Source organism: Rissa tridactyla, chromosome 9 (genome assembly GCF_028500815.1).
Source record: "Rissa tridactyla isolate bRisTri1 chromosome 9, bRisTri1.patW.cur.20221130, whole genome shotgun sequence".
Classification (NCBI taxonomy): domain Eukaryota; kingdom Metazoa; phylum Chordata; class Aves; order Charadriiformes; family Laridae; genus Rissa; species Rissa tridactyla.
Window position 1 is genome coordinate 37,858,597 of NC_071474.1, and position 25,886 is coordinate 37,884,482.

At 37.0% G+C, this 25,886-nt stretch overlaps 1 protein-coding gene across 9 annotated transcripts in view; it reads right to left on the bottom strand.

Annotated features, from left to right (window-relative positions):
• The window catches only part of STAG2 (stromal antigen 2), an 81,918-nt gene that overhangs the window by 44,227 nt on the left and 11,805 nt on the right, over positions 1 to 25,886 (bottom strand). For 8 of the 9 annotated variants that reach the window (XR_008468610.1, XM_054215581.1, XM_054215583.1 and 5 more), the window contains exon 2: positions 763 to 907. The exons of the other annotated variant lie outside the window; for it this stretch is intronic. Coding sequence is in view for 7 of the 8 variants with exons in the window: in XM_054215581.1 (XP_054071556.1) it covers positions 763 to 806 (44 nt within the window). In the remaining variant the exon portion in view is untranslated. The remainder of the gene's footprint in view (positions 1 to 762; positions 908 to 25,886) is intronic. 9 annotated transcript variants of the gene reach the window in all.

Consider the following 25,886-nt stretch of genomic DNA (forward strand, 5'->3'; position numbering starts at 1 on the left):
AAAAAAAGCCACGAACAACCTCATTGATACAAAACTGTATCTTTGTATCTTTTAGATTTTATACCAATTCAATCCGTTTCAACACTGTTGAAATGTATTTATGACAATTTCTTGACAATTACAAGGTAAGGAACTGGATTCTTTTGGTCTGCTTAAAACAATCACTTTATTTCCCTGTCTAAAATGTAATCTATACCCAAAATTCAAATGTCTGTTTCTTAAAAACTGTAGGAATGCTAGCAAGCTAATAAAATGATGTCAAAAACACCAAGGATTGATGCCTGAGGGAAGCCAAGACTCTGGCTTTAACCAAAGCATGTCATTAGGTATTTTAAATATTAGGCAACCTGCCCCAGTTATTAAGGGCAAATACCTCAACTACTTCCTCTCTATAAAGAGGCTTTAATGAAGGAAACTTTTTTTGGTATTCCTAACCAAATATTTTCTTAATCAAACATTTCATTTTGAAAGAAAAAACCTGAGATGTACACCACAAACAAAACTGTGTCTGTCGCAATGGCTTCCTACTTGTGAAGTTTAAAAACTGATTTAAAATAATGAAGCAGTTCTAAAATACTTAATTACTGCCAAATACTTAAGAATTCAGATGATGCTTTATCAACACCTCAGTACAAAAAAAAATGTAGAACCCTATTCCCTCATTTTGTTTCCTTCTTTCCAAGGGAAAACCAACCAGATGTATTAACACTAAAAAGAGTTAGTGCATTTAAAAATGAAACTACAAATTCTTAAAACACTTACTGAAGGAGAGTAAAATCAGTTGGTATTTCTGGAGCTGCTATCATTTCTTTATCATCTTCTGGAACACCACTGTATTAGAAAGATATTCAAAAACCAGTCTGAAGTACAAGCTTACTTTTCTTTCTTCCTTTGTAGTGGACAACTTCTACAATAAAATAAATAAATACAGTGAAAATTTTTCCACATAGGAAGGGATTAAAAAGCTGGAAACACAGAAAATTTAGATCACACCACCCTCTGTTTCCAACCAAGCTTTTTCCTGTTTAAAGATTTCATATTTTTGACTCCTCCCATGACCTTACCAGAAAGTACCTCCACAAATCTTAAAAGCATCACAGTAAAATAAAATACAAAAACATTTGGCAAAAAAACATTTTCTGCACAGGATGAGAAAACTAGAATGGTTTTCTTTAACATCTCGCAAGTAATAGCTTTTCTTTCTAAATCCATACTAGATTTAAGTTTGAACTGTAACAGCACGCACTGCAGAGCCCAGACTTACCAACATTAGGATATTTCTGGTTAACCAAACCAAAACCAGATTTGACGTTCAATTTAAAGCACCAATATGTGTACATTTAAGGACATTATGCATACCAACTTTGTATCTCCAATTTGTAGAATTCCATGACATTTTCCACAAGGATAAGCTCTTATAACAAGTTCTTATAACCTAGCCACCTGTTTCACAATTCCCTGTCTTGCAGACTTGATAAACCAGGCTTACAACAGTTTTAACATTTACAGCATTTGACAAGATTATAAAAATATCAAGGAAGATAACACTATCCACGTTATAAAGAAAAACATTAGAAACAGCATAGTGTTTTGTAAGATTGTGAAATACTTGCTTTTCAACTTAATTATAGTACTGCCACCTATTAATAAGTGTTGTTATTTATCTAGTTTTCCTACGTTTAAGGGGAGAAAAGCCTCACTTCATACTTTAAATGTGAGATTTAACCATGCAGGCTTAAGTTTCCTATGTCAATTGTCTGCCCCAGGCTAACTTTTATACAGTTAAATTAAGTATGATGTTCAGGTATTTTCAAGATACAATAGCAAGGAGAAAAACCTCCAGAGTCTAAGCCTGCTGACTCTTCAGCTTGCTGAAGCGATAAGGTATTTGAGGGAGAGATTTAATTTTGGCATGCTAAGCACATGTTGCTTAATGTCTGGTAGCTATGCTTCAGAGACTGTGTTTCAGTCGAGCATGTAGATAGAGGCTGTACTTTTTTTTTTTCCCCTTGCAAGTGCTTACTCTGAATGCTAGGGGCCACTGTAGCTTCCAGAATTTAGAGAGCTGAGAGAAACCATAAACCCTGAACTTATTATGTTCTATTTCTTCACATTTCACACAGTTACATAAAAGTAGAGAACCAGAGTGGAAAGAAATAGCAGCAAAACGAGAGGAGGTTTGAGACAGACTGGTGAATCTCAAGATAGTCTGCAACCGCTAAAGAGTGTTCCATCCAAAACACGGTAGAAGATAAAAACCTTCAAAAACGTTGCTGCTGCAGAATGGCAGCAACCTTTGTCACCCCATTCCTCCTTTCTCCAAAACCACAGGGGCACAAGGGGTGCGCTTCATCCTCTCCTGCTCTGCTTATACACTCTCTTTAGCAAACAACCATTCCCAGGCAGGGTCACATCCCCTCCCCTGCCATTTCTCTTTGTAGGCTCGGTCATTCAGTATCACCTGATTCAGTTCCCCAACAAAATGGGCAAAATATACCTCAAGAATTTTTTTATCCCTGGATTATCAAGTTGAACTGGTTCAACAGCAGGTATCCATAGCCAGTGCATGGGAAACAAAAGACTGCATAGCCATGAGCAGGGGAGGGAAGAGTAAAACTCCCTCCTTTGGTGTCATGGGGCTATTATACCATCTGGGCTGGCTGTAAAAACTACAGGCTTAAGTTTAGTTGGTGACGCATCAAAATGTTCTGCACTTTGGATTTTTTTTTTTTTTTTTTTAAAAGATTTGCTGATTCCTTGAACTTGGAAAAATACCATAGGACACTTTAGTGCCCTGGTGATCAGGCCAGCACCTCCTCAGAGGTCTACCTCAGTAAAAAGCAGGGGGGAAGAAGGTGTAGAAACAGAAAGGAAAAAAAAAAAGAAAAAAAAAAGAGAAAAAGAAAGAGATCCAGCCCTACAAATCCTTTTTGGGGCATGCTTGTGATTTAGTCCCAGTGAGGCAAACTTCAAAAAGCAAACTGCTCAGTTTCAAGTTCAACCTGTCTATCAACATGTCGCTATTTGACTTCTCCTGGTTTACATTTTTCAACGTTGAGAAGCAACACATCTACTGAAGTGACAATCAGGATGCTTACATGCAAATTTTGTATTTTGGCTCATTAATACTCCCTATTTACAATACTAAAATTACCCATTCCATAAAATTTGAAAGTACTGAGAAACAAAGGAAGTTAACCACTTGGTTCACAGATTTAACAGAGTTTTTCCTCTGTTTATGAAAAGCCAATCTATTGTCCTACCAAATTTTGCAAAAAGCCTCCATAAAGTTTCTTAAAATCCCAGAAACATTTTAAAGAAAAAAGTTAGTAACAAAACTATAAAAAATGATGGGTAAATGATTGAAGTATATATTCTCCACATCAAACAAGTCAAACAAATGACTTGGCAAAACTAGCTGGCTGCAGTTTATATCAACTTGAACTTCTTGTAAGAACCATTCATCTTAGTACAAACAACAAAATATGAAAGCAAATATGGCATTCTTTGATCAGAATCGTCTCAAAATGGGAAAGAAATATCAAGTTCTTGCTAGAGACCGAAGCATTAAGCTACTAAGATTTATGTTTCAAGAACTGTTTATCTTGAAGGAAGAAGAAACTTGGCCCTCATGAGTGCAACCATATACTGGCCTTATGGAAAACAGTAGTGACAGATGAATGCCTTGCCAGAATATATGAGGTAAGACTGTAAGGGATCTCTGGCGTCAAGCTCAAACTCCAGCAATGACCAAAAAGCCCCTTGCATTCATCCCAGTACAGGCTATTTTTTAAAAGGCTTACTTACGTACAGAACATAACACAGACTTTTGTTTCTCAACCAGCAGGGTCAGGCTCGCCAAGCGTGCCCGCTCTGGCAGTGGCCAACAGAAGCTGCCCAAGAAAGAACACGTTTGCTTTGTTGTTATTAGCAATGTTTTCCCTGAATACCTTCCCAGCACCCAGAAACAACTCCGGGATTTTTTCAGCCAGAGAGGCTGTCCCTGTATTCTACAACCCCTCGTCAATATTTTTTACATTGATATTTCCAATTATTTTTTGAACTCAATATTCAATGATGGAGCAATGGCATTCCACACAAGAACTCTCACAGCCAAACTCCGTACTACAGAGAGGCATGTTCTTTGCTTTGAATTCATCACTTTTCAATTTTATGTGATGCTCTCTTGTTTTGGCATGGGAAAAGACTGGCATTGGTCATTCCCCATTATCCTTGATCTCAGTAAACGTATTTTGGAAATTCGAGACTACTACGTATCTTCTTCACATACGTACTTGATGACTCATCAAAGCACCCGGTTTAGGAAGTCAGTGGGAAAGGGAAGTGGTCCATATAAGCATCCTATCACAACTTTTAAAATATACCAAGTTCATCACAGTATAGAGGAAAGTGGAAAGTGAAAATCTTGCACACGCCATTCCAAACGGTGAAAGTCTGTGTTACCTATTAAATGGGCTCTAATAAGCAGATTATTTTAATAAGTTAAATCTAAACTGAGGCGCATCATAAAAATCATCTCTTCTTCAGTTTCTTTTTTGCATGCTCACAGAATTCCAACTTTAATTTTCCCAAGAAGATACTGAACTCTCTCAAGTCTGTGAAAACTTTCTGGAGTCCCTCAACTTTGTGAAATCATAATTAAATTATTAACTATAAAAAGGAAATGTATCCTGCTGAAAGATCACAAGGTGGAGCTCTAGCCTAAAGCTAACTGAAGAAACTCCAAAAGACAGGTCATCCAGAGGTTGACCTAGTTATTTCTGTGCAATAAACTTTATAATAGATTGCTAAAGCTACAATATCGTAGCACATTTCCTTTAGATTTATATTTATATTACATAAAGACACCAGAAGATTCCTGCATCTTTTCTGAAATAAATGCATATATGTTTGATTCAATGACTCTTCCAAAGAGAGAAATGCAGGTGCTGTAGTACGACTAGCCTCAGTATTTGGTTTTCAAAAGCAAGCAGAAGAATTTCAAAATACATTTTAATAGCAGAAATAATGCATCCCTTTATTGTACCTTGCCATTTAAAATCTTGCTAACAAAACGTTAATGAACTAAAACACCACTGGAACAACAGATGTAGTCCGGGAACACTAATCATACATAACATTGCCAACTTTAACTCTAAGTGGAGTTTCTATTTAAAGTAATTGGACTGATAAAAGCAAAAGCTAAGCATGAAACACTATGAAGAACTCAGATGTGTCTTCACTGAAAAACAGATTTAAATTTTTAAAGGTTATTTTTCCCTAATACATGAATAATTAATTTAGGTATGGTTGTGATTAACTCAAATATACTGGCCAAATGTTGAGAACTGGCAAAAGTTGACAAAATTCACCAGCACAATTCACACAATAACACATATGCTATCGGCAGCTGCTGAATGCTACCTGTCCTCTCGCAATTTCTACTATGTGCAAAAACAGGCTAAAAAAAATGATAATTCAGTAAGCAGCCTTTGTCAAAAGAACATGCACATATATATACACACACGCACACAATATAAAGAATCACAAGATCTGTCCCAGAAGCTTGTGTTTCATGCAGTTGCACAGTGCAGTAACTAGACTATTACTTAAGGAGCTCAGAGCAAGGTATTTCAGGTACTTGTGTTTTGGTTTGGTCATCTATTATCTAGAAGTTTTATAAGGCAAATCAGTAAAACGGTTATCATTTTTCTGGGAAGGCAGTGATGCAAAGTTTAAAAACAGTTCTGTGGCCAAGACAAAGATTTTGGAAATGCGGGACGGCTGTTCAGAGATGTATTGATTTTTCCCTGTAGTTCAGTTAATCACCTGTAAAATCGAGGACCTCACTTTCTTAATTCAGAAAAGACGACCTTCTAGAATTGTGATGCTGAAGTGTGCGGCTAAAGTTCAACCCTGAATTATTTATCTATCCATGAATGAGAGATGCTGATGCTTCGGAGCCAATTATGCAGCAGCAACAGTTAAAATGCTAGTCAGATAAAATTTAAATAAAGGATAAGAAGTATGTCCAATATTTTCGCTTAACTATTTTAGAAAAGAAAGCTGCTGTCAACTACATTATGCCCCTCACTACTTCTCTGAGAGACCAGAATATGTCTAAACTTTTGTTCTGTAAAATAAGGTTTGGTTGTTTGGGTCCCCCCCACAAATAAGTATGCTTCTTCATATTACTTTTGCATTCATCTTCATAAATGGATTTTTAAGTGAGGTTTTGAGCAACTGCATGGCATTCCCTATAGGCCTGAAAGAGTGCGCTATTTCTATCTGTGTTATTTCGACTAATATTACACAACCTAGTATTTCAGCTGCCAAGCAGCTTTAAAGCAATTCTGTAATTTGAGTAAAATATAGAAAACACACTTCAAGTAGCCTTCTGTATCGTAACAACTGTACTTTAACATGATTTACTTATAACCATATCAGCAGTTTTGATCATATTATGACAGCATAATTAAGACTAAACTGAACAATAATGCAATTAATACCTTTAGATGTGTGGTTATTTTTGTGTTGTTTGCTTAACAAATGAGTCTTGTAATTCCTTTACATGAAGACCTGAACTAGAGCTCATCAATCTACATTCTTCCATGCTTACCAACAGAGACATGGTCTGTATACACAATAACAATCCACAGTTCCAAAGGCACTGAACAGTTAACACTCCAACAAAGAACCCAAATGACCTAATTTATACCAGTCTTATCTTTTCAGTCTCGTTCTTCACAGTCTAATTTCTTCTATACTTCCAGCTTTTACACCCCCTCCACACCACTTCTGTCAACACAACTCTCTTCATCTTTCAAAAAATGAAAAAGCACTATCACAGTGGCTGTCGATATTATGCCATCACACTACCATTTTTATTCCCTGGCCTGCTCTTTATTCAATTTTCGTAATTATTTGCTCTTTAGTTCATGCAACAAGTCTGCTGATTAAGTGGGAAAGAGCCACCCCACAACATGCTTTTCTAACACTCTGGGCTGCTGCTGAAAGCAGCAGTCTTCCTTCCCACTCCCCAAACACACAGGAAAGTCTCTGCTCCCTTCTAGCACTCAAGTGAACCAGCAGCAAGCAAATTATGAAAACAAAACCATTTCCTCTTCCCATGATTAATTAGCTCTCCATTGGATGAGTCAACCACATCAACTCCTCCTGCAGCCACCCAAGTCAGTAGATGCAGTATCCAAGGCAGCTGAACTCTACCCCTTTACAACAAAGCACACAATGAGCTTTGCCAATGTCAGTGCATCACCAGCAGGACCAGACGTATGCAAGAGAAGTGGCAAACTGGAGTCCTCGCATAGCTGCTGCTAATATTCCTGCCCTTCCCTTGGGAGCAGCCACAGCCAACAGCCTGCTGTTCTGTGGCTGCAGCGGGGCCAAGCAGGCAGGAAGGGCTAGAGCCCCCACTGGGCTCCCAACTCCTGCACCTGGGCTCCCAACTCCTGCACCCGGCCACCCACTGTGGGGGCAGGCAGCAAGAACGCACCCAGCCTGTGACCCTTGCAGGGAGATAGCATCTTCTACCTGGAAATTCATCAGGCACCTGCCCAGTCTTAGCCATCTCCTCCTCAAAGCATTCTCCTTACTCCTTTTTCACATGCATTTCCTATTTTTTTCATTAAAGCAGACTGTGCATATACCTACATAACCATTTACTTCTCACCAGCCTTCAGACGAGATGCCCAGCAAACAGGTGATGGTGACCATGAGAGCCCAAGAAGGAGACCAGCCAGGAAACAGCCAAGCATGTGGAAAACATAGGTCCCCAGAGGTAGCGCACACATCAGTGAACAGAAAACCAAATTTGTTTTCACAGTTTAATGCTGTGAACCCAAAACCTTAAACAGTCTTTATTTGGGGCGAGGGGAAATTTAAAAAGTGGAAAATGAAAAAAGTTACGCTAAAACCTATAGTGAAGTTTAGACTTCAGAGCAAGCTTATAGACTTGAAAAGTGAGTAACAAACAAGGACCTCTGTACCATTGTAATAGCTCTGTCAACCTCAACTTCACCATCAGAGTCCCCCTCTAATTAAAAGTGTTTTTTGGACCTCTGCTATTTTTATTAAATACGTGGAACGACTATTATGGAAGGAAAAGAGCATGCTATAGTGCTTCACAGCCATAGGATTACTCATTGAAGTACCATTAATAACATCAGTATCTTTAATGCAGTAAGTTAAATACTATTTTGAAACATACTGTTATGGTTTGAATCATATGAGGTTTTTGTATTGGTATTTAGTAACTTACACTGTCCAGTAAAATGAAGGTGTAAACCAATTCATATAAAAATTACGAAATAGTGAAAAATCAATCAACTGTACAATAAATGCAACTATGACCCTTAAAGAAAAAATACCTATATTACTCTTTAGTAATTCTTCCCAACTGTATTCCTGAGCCTTGCAATAACACACCTGAAATTCCCACACATCTTTAAAATGGTTTCATTTTAGGTGTCTTTTTAAAAAAGGTAAAGGTAAGATAACAAAAGTAGAAGTTACACCTCATTGTGTCTGTCACATCTTTCCCTGCCAAGAAAGAGATGGCTTCCAGATGTTGCAGTCTGACTGCGTGGAAAATGAGGCTCTTAAGAAGAATAAAAGCCAAGTCGGATGACAACCAAGATTTAATAAAATAAAATAAAAGCCACATACACATACTTAAACAAGTCAAAAGAAGAGTACTAGTTCATTTACTATACACGGAAAGCACACCTCCCAGCTGCCTAAGTGCCCTAAATTTCCAAACTAAACTACAGAATAGATCAGTGTGCCCCTTTGCACAATGCCTTTTCAAAACTTTGCACATCCACTCAAAATTGTGGCTCTTGTAAAAGCAAGGGATGAAGATGCACACACATTGTCCACAGCAAGCAGGTAACCAGCTACACAGTAAAAGTCTAGAACAGCATTAGCATTGTTCAAATGTGCAGCCAACAGCAATGGATTACCTCAGTACACACGGCAGAGGCAGGGTTTTCCAACCAACAAGGTATCCCATCTAGCAAGTTTGTTTTTGTTTTTTTTTTTGTTCTTCCACTGATCAATGTGAGCCCGCAGGCTGACTTGCTTTATAGGAGCCTCAGCTTCGCCTCCTACCATATAGATTTTACCCTTTTAAAAGTCCAGGTCACCAGGGCTTTGTGTCAAAAACCTTGCTTGGGTATTTCTAAGACCAACTGCATTTGATTATAAATTCTGGAGCGGGCACTACACAGTACACACTGTGATAGCATCAGCTGCTACTGTAAGATACAGTCAATATTAGATGACTGAAATAAGGGAAAACTCCATAAAATAAAAGTACCGAAGAGTGGAAAGTCAAATCTCTCGAGCATCTCTCCCAGAGTCAGCTCCTGTCAGCTCAGGTCACAGCGCACTTAGCATAGCCCTTTGAAGAGCCACTGTACTCCCCTGCACTGTGATCCCAAGCCTTCTACAATAAGATGGGAAAAGGAGAACCAGCTTGGTTCTGTGTTTTGTCAGCTGAGATCCACCAGTTTTATTAGTTGAAGCTTCACACAACATAAAAATGGTTGAACTGCTTCCAGACGGTAACTAAAGAGACTAATCCAGCACAGAAACAAACAGACAAGAATATAAGCGTAAGTCAAACTGCATTAGTCTTAACTGGATCTTTAAAATAAAAAAGGTGGGGCCGAGGGGGTGTTGGTACCTAAGAATGCTTCATGCCTCATTCCATCCTGCTTTCTTCCCCCACACCAGCCCAGCTTTTTTTTTTTGTAACGGGCCTGGCCTACAGAAAGGGCATCCCGTTCCCGGATTCCCTATGGACCACCTGCAGGAAGGCGGCTGCTCTGCACCCACCGCAGTGCGCCCACCCGTCACCCTCCCTCTCTCATTATCTGTCTCACAACAGCAGGAGAAAACTCTATTTATAGTTTTATAGTGAAGCTCCAAAAAAGTGCCATTACCTTGGTGTTTGCGTAAACAATCAAAAGCAGTCACCCATCGTTCCCTGGCTCAAATGAAATGCTATGCCATCAGAAAGGAGAAGGAGTATTTAAGAAAAAAGGAATAAATATTGTGCCACGTCCAAACCAAGCAGTATGACAGCTAAAACCTAAGCCTTTCATAAGTGGATTATGGCTCTTTCAACAATCAATCTAAATAATCATCCTTACCAAATAAAATTCAAGTAACTACTCATGTATGCAAAACGTGGCTTTACCTCTAAAACAGAAGAAATAAAGATAAAAACCTTGTTATCTTTCATTAAAAAGTTATCTCTGCAATTCTGCCAACTTCAGAACATCTGTGCTCCATACATCCTCAGTCATAACTTAAAGATTTTTTTTTAATACCCAACATTTTGTTCTTGTTCTCCCTCATAACATTTGGGCTAAAATCCCAACTGGTTTGTTCAGAGATCTGCAGCACTGAATACTAATTTTATATGAAACTGCAGTTATGATGTGCATGGCTTTCCTACACACAATTTAGAGAACTGAACATATCCACAATGCAGAATGCTAATAATCCATTAATGAATTAATTACCAGATGAAAAAAATACATATTATCATCACCAAGTCTCAAAATCACCCTCTTTCTTTATTCATCCTAAAGGTGAGCCCTCTTAAGAGAATTTTGTGGGAAAGATGACTGGTGCTGAAGCCTCATGGATGGAGACCTAGAGTTAGCTATTGACAATTCATTAAACATCTAGAGGAAACTAGTGTCGATACTTGTGTAGGTCCTAAGAACATTGCAAAAATATTGGCATTATTCAAATCGATAAGTTCTTTCAATTCTGTAATGGCTCACTTGTGACAGGCAACAAATCAGGCCAACTGTGAGAGCTATAACACACTATGCCTGTTTTATGGAAGTTAACATGAAGAAAAAAAAAAGATCAAAACCAGGGCTTTTTTTTTTTTAGAGACCAAACTCATTTTACTAATTAAGCTGACAAATACTGAGAAACTCTTGATGTGTATAAAATATTCTCAAGCAAAGGTTAGTGAGTGTCCTTTTGAAATTACCTTCCTTTATAAGTCTCTCAAATACTATGCATTAGGCACCATGGGGATACAGGAGCATCCATTCCACACAGATCTAAAAACCAAAATGTACAGCTTGTTACATCAACCAAAATCAAACCTTAGGTTTCTTCATTTAATCTAAAATGAAAAAAAAAAAATCAAAAAGCTATACCCTTATGTATTTGTTCTTGAGTAAATTAACCATGTAAACAAAGCTAGTAGCTCCCTCCTCCTTCAAAAGGGAAGTTATAGCCTACAGCTAATGTATATTTTGTTGAAAATATACTGGTCACATTATGCAAGTATCATAATTTGTAGTTAGTATTTTACTTGAGCAATGTTCAACACAAAATAAGTATCTTTAAAACTACAACTATCACACTTATTAACTCAGCAACACAGTAGAAACTGTTGAGATAAGGTAGTTACTTTCATCCTTTTTCCTGTATTTTCTTTTTAAAAGAAGGAAAAAAAAAAATAAGGAGCAGTAGTGCCAGATGTCTCTTAAACAAGCTACATGTGCTATGATTCCTCCCCCCTCCCCCACTCCAAGAGAGCGTTCTGGACCGGGGTGTACCCTAGAGCATCACACTTAGCTGAATTCACAGAATTGCCCCATACTCTTGGAATTGCATGAAACTCGCAGCACATTTCTGAGGTACCAGTCGCTTACTAATACCCTCATCCCCAGCAGATGAAACAAGTCTCACATGCTAAATGTTGGGTTTTTTTCTTCCATAGAGCTAAGTCAAAAACGCAATCTTCGGCATAAGCGAAGAATTGAAGCTATTGTTTTTACCATATATCTTATACACAAAAGGATTCTCCTTTTAGTTGTCATAGTTTACTAACTCGTTTAATACAGGCATACCAAAACCCATTTTTCTCTGCTAAGAGTTAGTTGGTAAGAACATATACAACATAAAATAACATTTCATTGCAGTGCTGACTGTATTTACAGCAGCTATATTTTAATTTATACAGACGTTTAATACTTGTGATTTTGTGTGGCAAATTCAGACATATTTGCTGCTGAACAACCCTTTCCTAGGACTCTTCACAGGCTACTACCCAGGGGCAAAAACCAAACTAGATCAAATATTATCACCCCATCAAAAAAACCCCACACAAACAAAACAAAAAAAACCCACAAGAAACCAACAGAAGAGAACAAGTTTTCACATTTCATATTCTCTGGTTTACAGTCAGATCTATTGATGACAGCTCATCTTCACTAACAATTAAAGCTAATATTCTGAACTGCAAATAGGGAGGACTAAAGAGCTGACAAATCCCATTTTGCTGACTTTCATTAAGTGGGTGGTAACCTCCAACAGCAAGATGGACAACTCAACTGCCACAGCAGAAGTCACCAGAGGACAGCTACCATAACCCATAGTTTTCCAACAACGGCATGGAAAAATGCTTCAGTCACTCATTATATTTTCAGCTTTTAAGTTATTATCTGAACTGTATCATCTTCTTGTGGTTTTCAGTTGGTGATCATATTTGACTTATCAGTTTGAAATTACCCCTAATTATTAAAACAAGAATTGCTAGATTGCAAGGGCTGTATCTGTCACTATGTCTTCCCCAACAATTGTTGTGGTTTCGCAATTAACTGCATTCCTACTCTTGAGCACAGGTTTCTCTTCCACTGTATCGTACAAAATACATCTCCCCTGTGTCCCCACACCCAAATCCGAAACGGGTAACTCAGCAGCTGAGAACACAACATGCTGCTAAAGGTACAGAGCTTTTTTCAGTCCTACTTTAGTTTCTCTTACTTTTCTCAGTGAATCATAATTCCAAGTATTTTAAACAGTCGGACAGAAAGGGGATTCTTTAAAATAGGCAATTAACTCTTTCAGATTGCTTTGATCTTTCTACTCCATTTTACGTTGTGCAATGATGCAATGCTGAAATAAGTCAATATACTTTCTCTAAACCACAAATTTAAATTTCTGAAATACAAAATTAAATCTAGTTTAATTCTGCATATGAAGTTATTCATAGCTACTTATTCAAGAGCAGTGTTTCTTTGACTTAGTTACCCATCAATTACATAATTATTTATTACTCCTTTGTTGAGCTCAGACTCTGCTCTTACTTACTCCTAACAGATTTTGTTCTCCTAAATTATTTTTACCAATAACTTGGGATCACCACTCAGTATTCTAACATCAAATCGTAACATCTAACAGCAAATAAAAAGTTTTTCACTTACATATAGTTTGTTATCACAGGGCTGGCTGTGCATTATGAAAAAAGGGAAGAGACTAAAAATTATGTAACTGGATGAGGATTCATGCATGTTTATTATACCTTTATATAAAAAATAACCTAGTATACTTAAGTATTAAGTAGCAAATTTTTTTCAAGTCATGATTTTAATGTCCCCATGATTTCATAGGACCACTGGATTGGCGATAAGCTGTGTTGTATTAATCTCTTTATGTTACTAATGAAAACTGCCAACTTGGTGTTCTGCTTACTCAAAAAGCCACTTAATGTTTAGACTGGCTCTTGCAATAAATCAGCAGTATAGGATTCCTGTGCTGTTGTACTGCTAATCAGGATTACAGATTTGTACTCAACATTTATCTAAAATTTAAATGAAATTCCTACACAGGCATGCCACTGGAAGTTAACATCACCTGACAAAATAGCTACACATAATGTTTCGTTACAATAACACAGTGCTTTCTCTGAAATATAACCACCTTTGCTTTTGTTTGTATATATATATCTCAGTGTAATCAGTTTTAATGTTTCAGACTAAGGTTTAATTCCTCACTTAACCTGTATGAAAAACCTCTTCTCTATTTTGGCCATGATCATGAGGGCAAAACATGATACAAATAAATCAACTGATCGGAAGAAGTAACTATAATAATCCTACTAAGACACACTTCTAAGATCTACCTTCGAAGAGTCAAACATAAATAATCAAAGGGGATACATCTTTCCAAGATTTTTTTTTCTTCCCCCTGTTTCAGCTTCATTGACTGCTGCTACTTTCTTGTTTGCTTCATATTAAGAAAAATTCTGTTTGGAGTAAGTATCCTATCCCCGGCCATTAATATGTATAGCCGATCCTGCACGATTTCATAAACTTGAAAGGTGAGACTACTATTCCATTCAGAGGATGCCTTCTTGGCATTAGACTGCCCTGGTCTTGAAACAATATAAAACAAATTTTAGCAAAAGTTAGGGAAAGAGGTAATAACAGTCAATCTAATTGTTAGACAAGAACATTTTTATCCAAGTGTAAATTAGGTCTGGCGGTTGTTCAGCTTGACCTCCACTTACTATAATCTTGCCCTAGGGTATGAAAATCCTAGATCATTAAATGCTATGAATTTAGTCGTGCAAGCAACCTAAAATAAACCTGCCATCAGAGCCATGGTTTTCAACTGCTGGTACGAGTTGAAGAGACAACAGTAGTAATAGGTAACACCATGTCAAGTTGGGCTTTTTGGTTGGTTAGTTGGGGTTTTTTGTTGGTTTTGTTTTGGTTTTGTTGGTTTTTTTTTAAAAAAAAAAACCCACACAACTACTATCTCTACACTTAGCACATTATTTTTGATTTCAGGGTAGTTTTGGAATTAAGGGGAAGTAATTACCCATTAAATTCAGAGGTCCACCATTGTTTTTTTTTAAATACATATACTATGGTTGGAAGTTTCGGAAGTTTTTCTGAGAAAAGATGGGTTAACATAAAGCTGCCCACTTCCTCCAGTTATGAGAAACATTTTAAAATGCCAGCTTTCCTACAATTCTCTAGACAGTCAACAGACATTTTAGGAACTGTTACCAATTCATTACTGTGAAACAGATGCCTGCCAAAAAAATTAATTACAGAACATAAATTTTATTACTATGTGAATTAACTTAAGGCTTTATATGCTAAGCATAAATACTCTAGAACCACAGAATCTGGTATAATACACAGCCTGCTAAGAAAACAAGGCAGAGAAAAAACAACCCAGAAGGGTATGGAAGCACTTCTTGCAGCTGATCATAGCAAGATACACTTGCTAGGCCACAAACTAGGAAAATTCCTCTTCTGCAAGTCTTAGCTCCAGTGAAGAAACAAAGGTAAGAACAGCAGGCCAGCAAAGAAGGAGACAGATAGCAACACAGAACCTTTAAAAAGGTCAGAGGAGCCTGACGATGGACCACAGAACAAGCAGTAATTAGTTACCTGTGAACTTAACTTGTGTGGTAAGGGAAGGTCTAAGAACATAGCTAGAATGTTTGAAGGACTAAAGCACAAGAATGGCAGAGTCACAGCTGTTTCAACAGCAAAATTAAAAAAAAAAAAAACACAAACACCATCTGAGAAATAATCAGAGGTATCACTCGATTTACTGAACTCTGCATAGGTCTCCCAGGGAATTAACTCCAATTAAGATCCATGTGAATTAATAAAAATAAGAAAGCACAGTAAATGTTAAAGATTAGATAACAAGTCTTAGTACTGAATTTACACAGAGTAAACACATACTACCAGTAACAAGCTCTAAAGAAGCCTTTTCACCCTTGCAGTAGTGATACAGAGAAATAGAAAGTACTCCATCAAAATTGTTGTTCACGCAGCTTTCTCACAAATAAATGCATAAAACTCTTAACACCTAGGAAATAGGGAAATAATTCTGGCATTTTACGCTGACTACAGAAAAAGACAATCCACAAAGGAGACCTTACCAGTTTAGGCCTAACAGAATGCTGTCAGGTTTTCTCTAGCATATACAAACATTAATCTCTTCTTCCCAAGCAAAATAATTGTATGCCATCTCTCTATCAGACCAAATAATGATGTTATTAACTGTATGATGATTACAGACTACAAGTAATACTCTACAGCAACGAAGCTTTAATCATTCTTTACATTACAGTATTTCTATATTTAATTCTGTATTACAGCCCCACTGAGTACACAGATTGTAGAACTGACGTCACAGTCCCCTCGAACCCCTCAAAAGAACACATTAGGGAGAAAACTAAAGTTGTTTTTACTCTCATAGCTAAAAAACTGTAGAGTATAAATTGAGAAATTTAATGATATCAACATATCTTCACCTGACTTCCCCAAGAATCAATTTCCGTAACTTTAAACAGAAGGGAAAAGATCATTTTGCAGAAAAAAACACAACTGTCCGGCATTATTTCCAGAAGCAGATACCAAAATATTTTCACTTCCTCCAAGAACCCTGAAAAAAGTGAAGTACTCTTCAAGCAATGCACTTTACATATGAGGTGACTCCTTGGGAGCAACACAAGCAGCAATTCCCAGCTCAAGAAATCTCTAAGTATTTCCTGGATTGTGATATTCACAACCCTCAAGCACTAGCATGAAATTATGCTTTTAAATGGTTCCCCTTTACCAAAACAATATTCTTGTTCAAAATGGAAGCTAGTATTTGTCAAGGGAGAGAAGACAAAATGCCCTGGCTGCCTATTTAAACCAAATCTCTCACCAATTAACACATCAAGGTTCATGCATTATGATGATTCCCTATCCTGAAACAAAATGAACAAATTTAAATTTTGATACTCACCATTCCCAAAAATTACATTAAAATAACAGACTAAATATTATTATTTATTACTATTTATAAATAAATCACAATCTCTTTTTATATAAGCAGCAATGGTTTAAAACGTCTCCATCTCTGGCACAGTAGCAGAATGTAATCAAAGTATGACAATATGGGTGTATGCTGTAAGTAACAAACAAAAACAGGCAAATTAAAAAAAGATTTAAACCATTGGGGCTGAAATACCATTTGATGTTCTCATATATCACACAGCCTCTAATGCGCAATATGACATGCTACTTGTTAACAGCTCTCATCTAGGCAACATGAAGGCAAAACCCAGAAACTCTGGATGTGATTTTTCTGTTTTCTGGAACACACAAGAGTAAAGGGGGGAGAAACAATATAAAGCACCTATCTTAAATATCTTTTTTAAGAGACTGACTGATCACTAGGAAAAAGGAAGGAACTTTTATCTTCCCTAGGGAAATGAAGAAGAGAACATTTTGTAGAAAAATTTATTTTGTAAAAATCTATCAACATTTCTGTCAGCAAGACTAACAACTAGACAGGACTTATACTGGAATGACAAGTACAGGAAAAAACCCACAGCACATTAAAGAAGTCTACAAATACTAAACATGCTAAAGAAAGATCCTTAAAAATGAGCAGGATAGAAATCACAAATGAGAAGGGAAACACTATGTAGTGACCATGTTAAAATATTCAGTACTAATGGCTGATAATCATATTCTGGAAGCAGCAGGAACAGAGGTGTGATGTTGCAAATGCAATAAATCCCCGAGGAAACAATGTGTATTCAAGATGTTCTCTAGAAACTGCTTATGGTTGATTAAAGCACCATCAATAACACATATCTAGCCACGCACAGGCAGGTAACGGTCACCCCACACTGCCAGTGACAGAGGAAAAAGAGTGAAGACCGCATGACTTGCATTAACCTTAGCCGTTAAAAGCCAACAAATCAAACCAGCAACACTGCAGTTTTCTAGTCCCTTCAATCACATGAAAGAAGGATGCACATGCATTTTGTCATGAGTGAAGAGAATTTACTATTAAAAACATGTGCTAAGCCTCAATTAGCAAAACTCTCCCCTTTCAGAGGAAATCCTGGTATTTGAATATTTTTAATACAGACAAACTCACTCATGAAGAGCAGTATCTGAAGAAAGACTGAAAATTTAATATATTAATTTCCAGTCATTTCAGACAAGCATTTCACAAACTTTTATACATGAGAAAGTTTTTGACACTGGATACCGGTTACCTGTTTTCCAATAAAACAACCCGAAACCAGAGAGAGTAATGCAAGCCCACAACCCAAAGAAAACCGCAGAGCTGGAATAAAGTGTACTCATCTTCCCAGCCATTTTATAGCAGACAAAGTTTCTGCTAGGTCTGCTCCAGCGCTGCCTGTACTTTCACATGTGGGGAGAAAGAAAAAGATCAATACATCATAAAAAATGGCATCTAGTTGACAAAACTTTCTTGAGTATTACCAGAAGACAGCACTCATGCTTCTCTAACAATCAATCCATCCAGCCCTGTAGCAGAGGCTCCCTACATCCCTTATGATACCTTACTGATCAGAGGGAAATAATGAGCTACACATTTTTAGAGCATTTTTTAAATCTCACTTTAACCTGTGACAATTGCTTGGAACTTCTCGAAGGCTTCCACAATTCTTTTCGAATGACCTAAAAATCCTACAAGCACATGGAATATGGGCAGTCAAATTACAAATCTAGGCTGTAACTCACCAGCTCGTTTATCAATGGTGAGTAAGAAATGCTCTGTCGTGGTTCTAAAGCTACAAGCAAAATAAGGTCCAGTGAAATCCATTTGCAGAATGTGTATACATTAAAAAATGCTGCCCACCACAAATATTTGCAAATATGTAACCATTACTTATTAAAAAAAGACAGCCTTTTAGCTAAACGCAACTTACTCCATTAAAACACGCTATTAACCTTAGAGTTACCCTTCAGACAAGGCAAGCTTTGTACTGTTCGCTGAAAAAAACATGGTGTAAGACAACAGAAATTTTTATTTTTTTTTTTTAAATTTAAGCTGCTAAATTGCTAAGAATACTGTGGAATCCAAAACATTTTTCTAGAGGCCACCTACTTGACTCTCACATGCTTTAGTCATGTGAAAAAAAAAAAAAAAAATTTAAGAACCCAAACGCATACTATTTCCCCCCCCTCACATGATTAGGCACTAGTGTAGTTTCGAAGAAATGCCAGGACAAATGCTACTGACAAGAAATTAGAGGATTTCTTAGAGGGATATGAGTTTTAAAGTAGACCTTTAAGCTAGGTATGTTGTACACAGAAATGCAAACATTTAAATATGATTGGCCAAAGTATGAGAAACAGTAGTCCTCTGCAGTCAATCTACCAAGGTGGTTTTGGCTACTCTAAAGAACAAGTGAAACATTACAGCACATCCTACTTTTAAGCTTCCCTCACTAGAACTACAGAAATCCGACAGCAGGATCACCAATACTCACCCGTTCTTTTAAAATTCCTGTTAGTTTTGCCCAAGTGCAGGAGTTCCAACCCTCATCTAACCCCAAACCTAGCAAGAAACTGCACATCTAACCAAATAATGAGTGACAGAAAAAAAACAGGGAAAACATTTTATTTCTCCCTTTCCAGCCTTTTCCTGTAACTGGTACTAAGTGATCAAATCTACTTCCGCAGATATGAATGGGTCCCTAAAAAGCAGGGTGTCCCCTGGGCTTCCTTCAGCTTCGAGGTTCTTTTAAAAGGTCCTGACGGAGTTTCTCATGCCTTGTCAGTGGTAGTTGTTAATGCCGGGCCATTAGCCTACATCTCTCTCTGTTATTGACAACTCCCCTGTTCCTACTTGCTCCGTTTACTTCACAAGAAGAATTAGCAAACATCAATGCAAGATTTATTTTTTTTAATGCAATTAATAAGGCAGCACTACCATGTCTTTCAGACAACTCCAAAAGATGGGAGTTAACAGCATTAAAAGACAGATGCTATTCATAAATCTAAATATGTGGGGGCAGGAATGAGGGAGGAGGAAACAAATGAAAGAATTACTTCAGGAAGATAACGGCTACCAAATTAGAAGATTAATATTCAGCCATTATGAAGTGGACAGTATTTACCTACCATATAATTTAGTCTTTACTACGCAAAATTAGTAGTACTGACTTTTCTGCAATATCTTGTGCCTTTATTTTAATTAGGCTCTCAATGAAGATCAGTTTGGTATTCTAGTAATAATTCACAGTTATTAGAAACATCAACAGCAATATAACTTCTGAATTTCATTTTGTCCCCTGTAAAGGAATACAGGTAGATAACGCACACCAAGAGGTATACTCACTCACCTATACTGTCATCATGCACAGCCCACAAGGAACAATGCTCAGGAGAAGAATAACACAGTCTATTCTAAGCAACAGTATGGCACTTTCAGAATAAATAACCATCTTAATTCCAAAATTAAGCCACCAGAGGAAGAGTCTAAGCCCAGGAAGATCTAATTTACAGGACAGTCAAGAACTGCAGCATGATACTCAAATCACACCATCTTCCAGGTTTCTGCATAAACATCTGCCTTCTGTGCCAACAGGGGAGAGAAATACACCGCAGGAGTCCTTTGTCAGCGATACCACAACTGTTAGTACCTGGACAAAGTAGCACCAGATCACCCAGTCATGAAAACTTGGCATACATTCAATTGAGGCACACAACTATATTTCTGATAGTTTTGCACTAACACATAATGCCAGATCTGCCCTGGACAGAAGATATGTGATTCGTCATTAAACCCATTTGAGAATTATAGGTTGGTTTTACAAACAGACAGAGTAAGTCAGCACCTTCCTAACACGTAGCTGTGGCATTTTTTATTCATTGACACTTAGAGCACTGCCAGGCCTTTGTCACAAAGGACGGTCACCAAAATACAATCGTTCTGTAAATTCTAAAAACATTAACTAACTGAAGTAATACTAAAACCAGTATTGCAGACAATGAAAGCCCTTACTTTATCAAACCCAGGTTGAGTTTAGTACTTTATTTGAAAGGGAGGGGGGGCGACGCCAAGAATGGAGAAAAAAAGGGGGAGGGGTGAAAAGAGATGCAAAAGAAGGCATAGAGCACATAGCTTCATACTTCACTGTTACTCTAAAGCATTAAACTTGGAATACAATGGTATTTTAAAAAGAAAACCAACTCTAACTTACATAGCAGAACAAAGTATCTCCAAGACTGAACACAGTATTTGTCCAGTAAACCCAACATAGACTATACCAAACCAAAATACTGCAGTACATACCTAACAGCAATGCAAAATAGTATTTCCAATCATGTTACCAAATATCTTCTCCTACGTTTTCCTTAAAGACACTCCTTACTGCCTTAAGTTTGCATTTCCTTCAGTGCTTATTTATCATTATACTAGATCATTAAAATATTCTCAACAAGTATTTTCTTACAATTTTTGACAATTCTATTTGCTAGTTTATATTTGTCTCAAACTAAATTTGGTTTCCTCTCCTTTTGATCCCATTCCATGTGTATCCATACAAAGACATGCCTTAGCATTGCTTTATCAAGATTTGAGGGTCTAGTAGCAACACTGTTGAATTCTTTTTTCAAGTAACTTTTTTGCATGGGAATAATTTTTTATTGCATAAAATCATAAGACTATATTAATTGTTCTGATATGCTATATCACTTCTTAACTTGACAACTGCAAAAGTTAAGCTTTTGTATGATGCCCAAAACAGTAGTATTTTTACAAAAATATGCCGCTTATACTGTTTGACATGTCTAATTGCTTAATTCCATCATCCACACGTTCCCTAAGTAAACTGCAGAATCTTCCTCCATTTTATTTGGAGTATAATTTACTCCCAGATTAGTGGCTCTGGAGAACTACCTACATAGAAATAACAATATGGTAAAATCTCAGCAATGTGAGAACCCAGATATCCCAGATTTCTAACACACCAGACTACGTTCTACTATATTGTGACACGCATATCCCAATGTAGAACCTGCAACACATACCCTCAACTCCACATGTCATTAAGTCTTTTGTGAAGAAACTACCAAATCCTAAAAATTCAGTATATATTCAAAACCATCATGGTCTCCAGCAGTTAAAGGTTTTACACTGTTATTACTGAATACTTAGAATATAAAATGTGTTACACATACATTATAAAAATCCATTTTTAAAACTTAAGCACTTCCAGTAGTTCCACTTACTTCCCTATTTCACAATCTTTGTCTTTTATATGCTTTCTCAAATTGTCACTCACCTTTAGAAAAGGAAGCTGTTCAGTGGCAACAATGTGGCCAAGTATTAGTAATTTCAATTTTTTTTTTCCAGTATTCCTTTCAATTATCAACTTGAAAGCACATTTTATACCAATTTGAACAGGCTGCATTAACTATATCTAGCCTGTTTTTTGCTAACTAATGAATGAAACTACAACCACCCACCCTAGTAGTTTGATAATAGAATAAAATAGATGGGTTGCTACTGGTGAAAGAAACAGTCCCACTGCCCCCTTCTCCCTGCATTTAATTCTGGCCATATCTCACTGTCAAGGGCACTTGTCAGACCCTTTGTTGAGCAACAATCTATTAATTTTTGAATGAATTAGCTTTCCAACAGTTTAGTAAGTTGAGCTGGCTCAACAAAAGAGTCCTGTGGCTGATGCAAGAGAACAGTTCTTTTCAAAATCAGTGAGACACTACAGCAGAATTGATCGACTGTCAAATTATGTCAAAGGAAAAAGAGATGTCCATCCTATTTTGGTAGACTACAACTGCTTTAAAAGTTGCCATACGCTGCTCCAAACCCAGCTTATCCTCTCTGGCTATAGCACTATGATGCATACTTAGTACAGCACACAAATGCCAGTACCATATCTAGCCAGCTATGAAAAACAAAAGCCTAGCCCCAATGTGCTGCTTTTCCACTAATAAGAAAAATTCATAACTCACTCTGTTTTGCGGTGTCTGAATAAATGTTCTGACAAGCCAAGAGTTGATCACCTTTGCCTAAACCTTATATAAAATGGCAATGAAAGCAGCTGTGATGTGACAGAAATAGAAAGACGTTACATCCCTGCTGAACAAAGAACCGCTAGCTCATTTTACCAAGTACAGCTAAGAGTGGTCTCATTTAGGTTCTATAATCCATTACTATTACAATGTTTCTTCAGCATATCAGACACGATTAGCATCTGCCATTACTCTATATAAAGCCAGCACTAGCTTTATTCAATCACAGACAGCACTCACCACTGAGTAGTTTAATACTGTAAGAGTACATAATAAGAACTAGTTCTATTTCTAATGATTTTCTTCATTGATCTGTGTATCTTCTAAAAATCACGCTACTACCAGAAAACAAACAAAAGGAATTTTTTTGCTGTGTTCATACCCAAGTTGTTTTGACTAACATTTTGTCAGATGATGATCAAATAGAAATACAGTTCTATTCCATTTTAACTAAGATCAGAAGGATTCTTAGAACAGTACTAGGCCTGCATATGGGATTATTTTAATACAACACTACTTTTCTTAAAAAGCTAGCTACATTTTAGACATTTAGTGAAGGTCAAAAGTCCCAGAGCCATTTAATTTCTAAAGCTACTGAACTTTACAACAAACAAAAACCCACCTCATTAACTAAAACTCAACAGTAAATTAATACATAACAACCAATTTAGAATTGGTGAACTGGTCAAAGAAAATGTAACAGGAAGTAAAAGATTAGACCCTCTTCTACAGACTTTTTCTGCCTGAAATTTACAGTCAGCTTTTAATGTGTTATAAATTACAATTCAAACCTGCTTACAGACTAATAAAATCTTGTTCTCAAAAGTCTGCAAACCATATATTCTTAAAGACTACAAATTATTGTCAGACTGATATTTTATTCTTTTTTACATTAAGGAAATTTTTCTTTCAACTCTTCACTAGAAGTTAAAGACCAATATGCTCTTTCACCACTACATTTTCCTTAGTGTTCTGTCAGTGTCTCCAAGATGCAGCACACCACCACAGAAGCATCCAGGCCAGTTCTGGTGCAGAAAACAAGAGAGCTGGTTTTACCACAGTATTCCACCTATACTAAGACGGCCCGGATGTCAATACCGCTTCCTATTAGCCCACGCCGTTTCCAGCATGCAATTTACTATACAGGGCTGCTCTTGCAAATTTGCATGTTGAACTCCCTAAGGAAAAGCTGGAATGACAAAATCTTGAAGATTACATCAGAACTGCTGAAGTCTCTCTTTAAAAGGATCCTTAACATGAAAACGTATCCAATCCAATTTGCAAAGACACACATTTATAAATTCACGTATATTGCACTGTAAACTACCTGAAGAAAATAATATTTTACAATCTCTTCAAAAAGAAAAACAAGCAGTAGAAAATCCGGGTAATACAAGCTAAAGCATACAACTACACAACTTTCTGGAAAAATTGCCATTCAAAAGGGGCATTTTTATTAATTATAAATCTGTCTGTTTTAAATCCATATGCTGATTTTTCAGACACTGGTGCAGCAAAACACTTCTATACAACACACTAGTCGTTTACAGTTGATCAACAGCATAGACAAAAACCAACATAATTGTAATTTTCAAAGTAGAGTATGGGATCATTGTAAAAAACGTACATAGCTACCTTGGGTTTGGTGTAAGGACCTTACTGTAATCAAAGCACTAACAACTTAATGAATTTGTCATACCGGTTATATTTAATGAATATCAGTTAACTGAAAATTATCATTTATAATGCCAGAACACAGATAGGGAAAATCTCTGTAACTTTTTAGTACAGGTATACAGTAAGTAATTAAAATAATTTTCAACTTAAGACTACATTTTAAGATGAATGACAGACAGTTCTCAAGAAGCAAGCTCAGAATCAACATTATTCTCACAGCATTGCTTGTTATGAATACGCTATGGTTCCCCAGACTGGAAAGAAATAAACCGTAATAGAGCAGAAACAAAAACTAGCATAGAAAAGCTTGAAATACCACACATGAAATGAACGAAATGCCATTCTTTCCAGCACTCAGCATCCTACGACGCAGGGACCTCCTGAAGAGTAGTACTATACTCTATTCATAACTTTTTTTCTACGCCACACTAAGCCAGAAGGGTAGAGTGACAAAAATGGTATGCTAATAAGATGATAAAGATTATTCTTAACTACACTAGTTACAGCATTTCATTTTTCTGACATCAAAAAAGGTAGGGGTCATAACTGGCTGTTACTGATTTATACTGACAGAAATTGGGCTCAAATGTTAAATAAAGATTAGTTAATATTTGCGGAAGACTTTGAACATACAAAATGCTATGTAAGTAGCGAGTATTAAGTCTTCCCACACACTCATTTTGGCATGCCTCCAAGCAGGGAAGTCCCACAGAAACATTTCAACAGCAGTAAGGAGAAATGGAGAGCGCTCAGGCAATCGCAGCTATATTCACAACAGTCCTAAGGAGCACCTGCAAAACTGGGGAGAACTAATGCCCACTAGCCACCCTCACTGCCTTTACAAATTCAACACCCAAAAAGCAACTGCTGTTCCAACATGGCTTATATAAATGCATACTGAACAACCTGAATCTCTATAATCCTCTGCATGACCTAAAACAATCTACAAAACTCCAAAAATTTTGTACGTGTGGCTTTCCTGTTGTCTAGCATTTCTGACCAGGCTACAACTTCACAAAGCACAAAAACACAGCCTACAGCATAGCTGTCACTTTGATTATTCAAATAGAAGCTTATTTTCAACAAATCATAGCTTCTGCCTAGAGCAGACCAGTTTCCCCAGATGTAAATTCTAAAACGGTGAAGAATTAAACAATCGCTATTGCAATAGTTTCTGCTCAATCAACAGAAAAGCTCTTCCCGAACACCTAAAGCAGCAAGCCAGCATCTTCTTAGCTAGCTAAAAAATATCAGAGGATACCACATTGTAAAAAACACTCCTCCTCAAGTTTTCTTCCAAGAGCGGAAGAAAACAAAATGCTCTGAACTGAGCCTAAAGTGAGGTGACAGGAGAGGCAGGCAACGTGTTCAGGCGTTATTTGGTCTATTTCTCAGTATCTCTGAAGGACAATATTACTATTTTATGATATTAAAAAAGGGCATGTCTGGTTTAATTATCAGGTACTCCCAGAGATGAGACCTGTAGTCTCAGCATGCCCCCAAAAACTCAGAAGCAAGGAGGGAGATGAGTTGGGAGGGACAGGATTT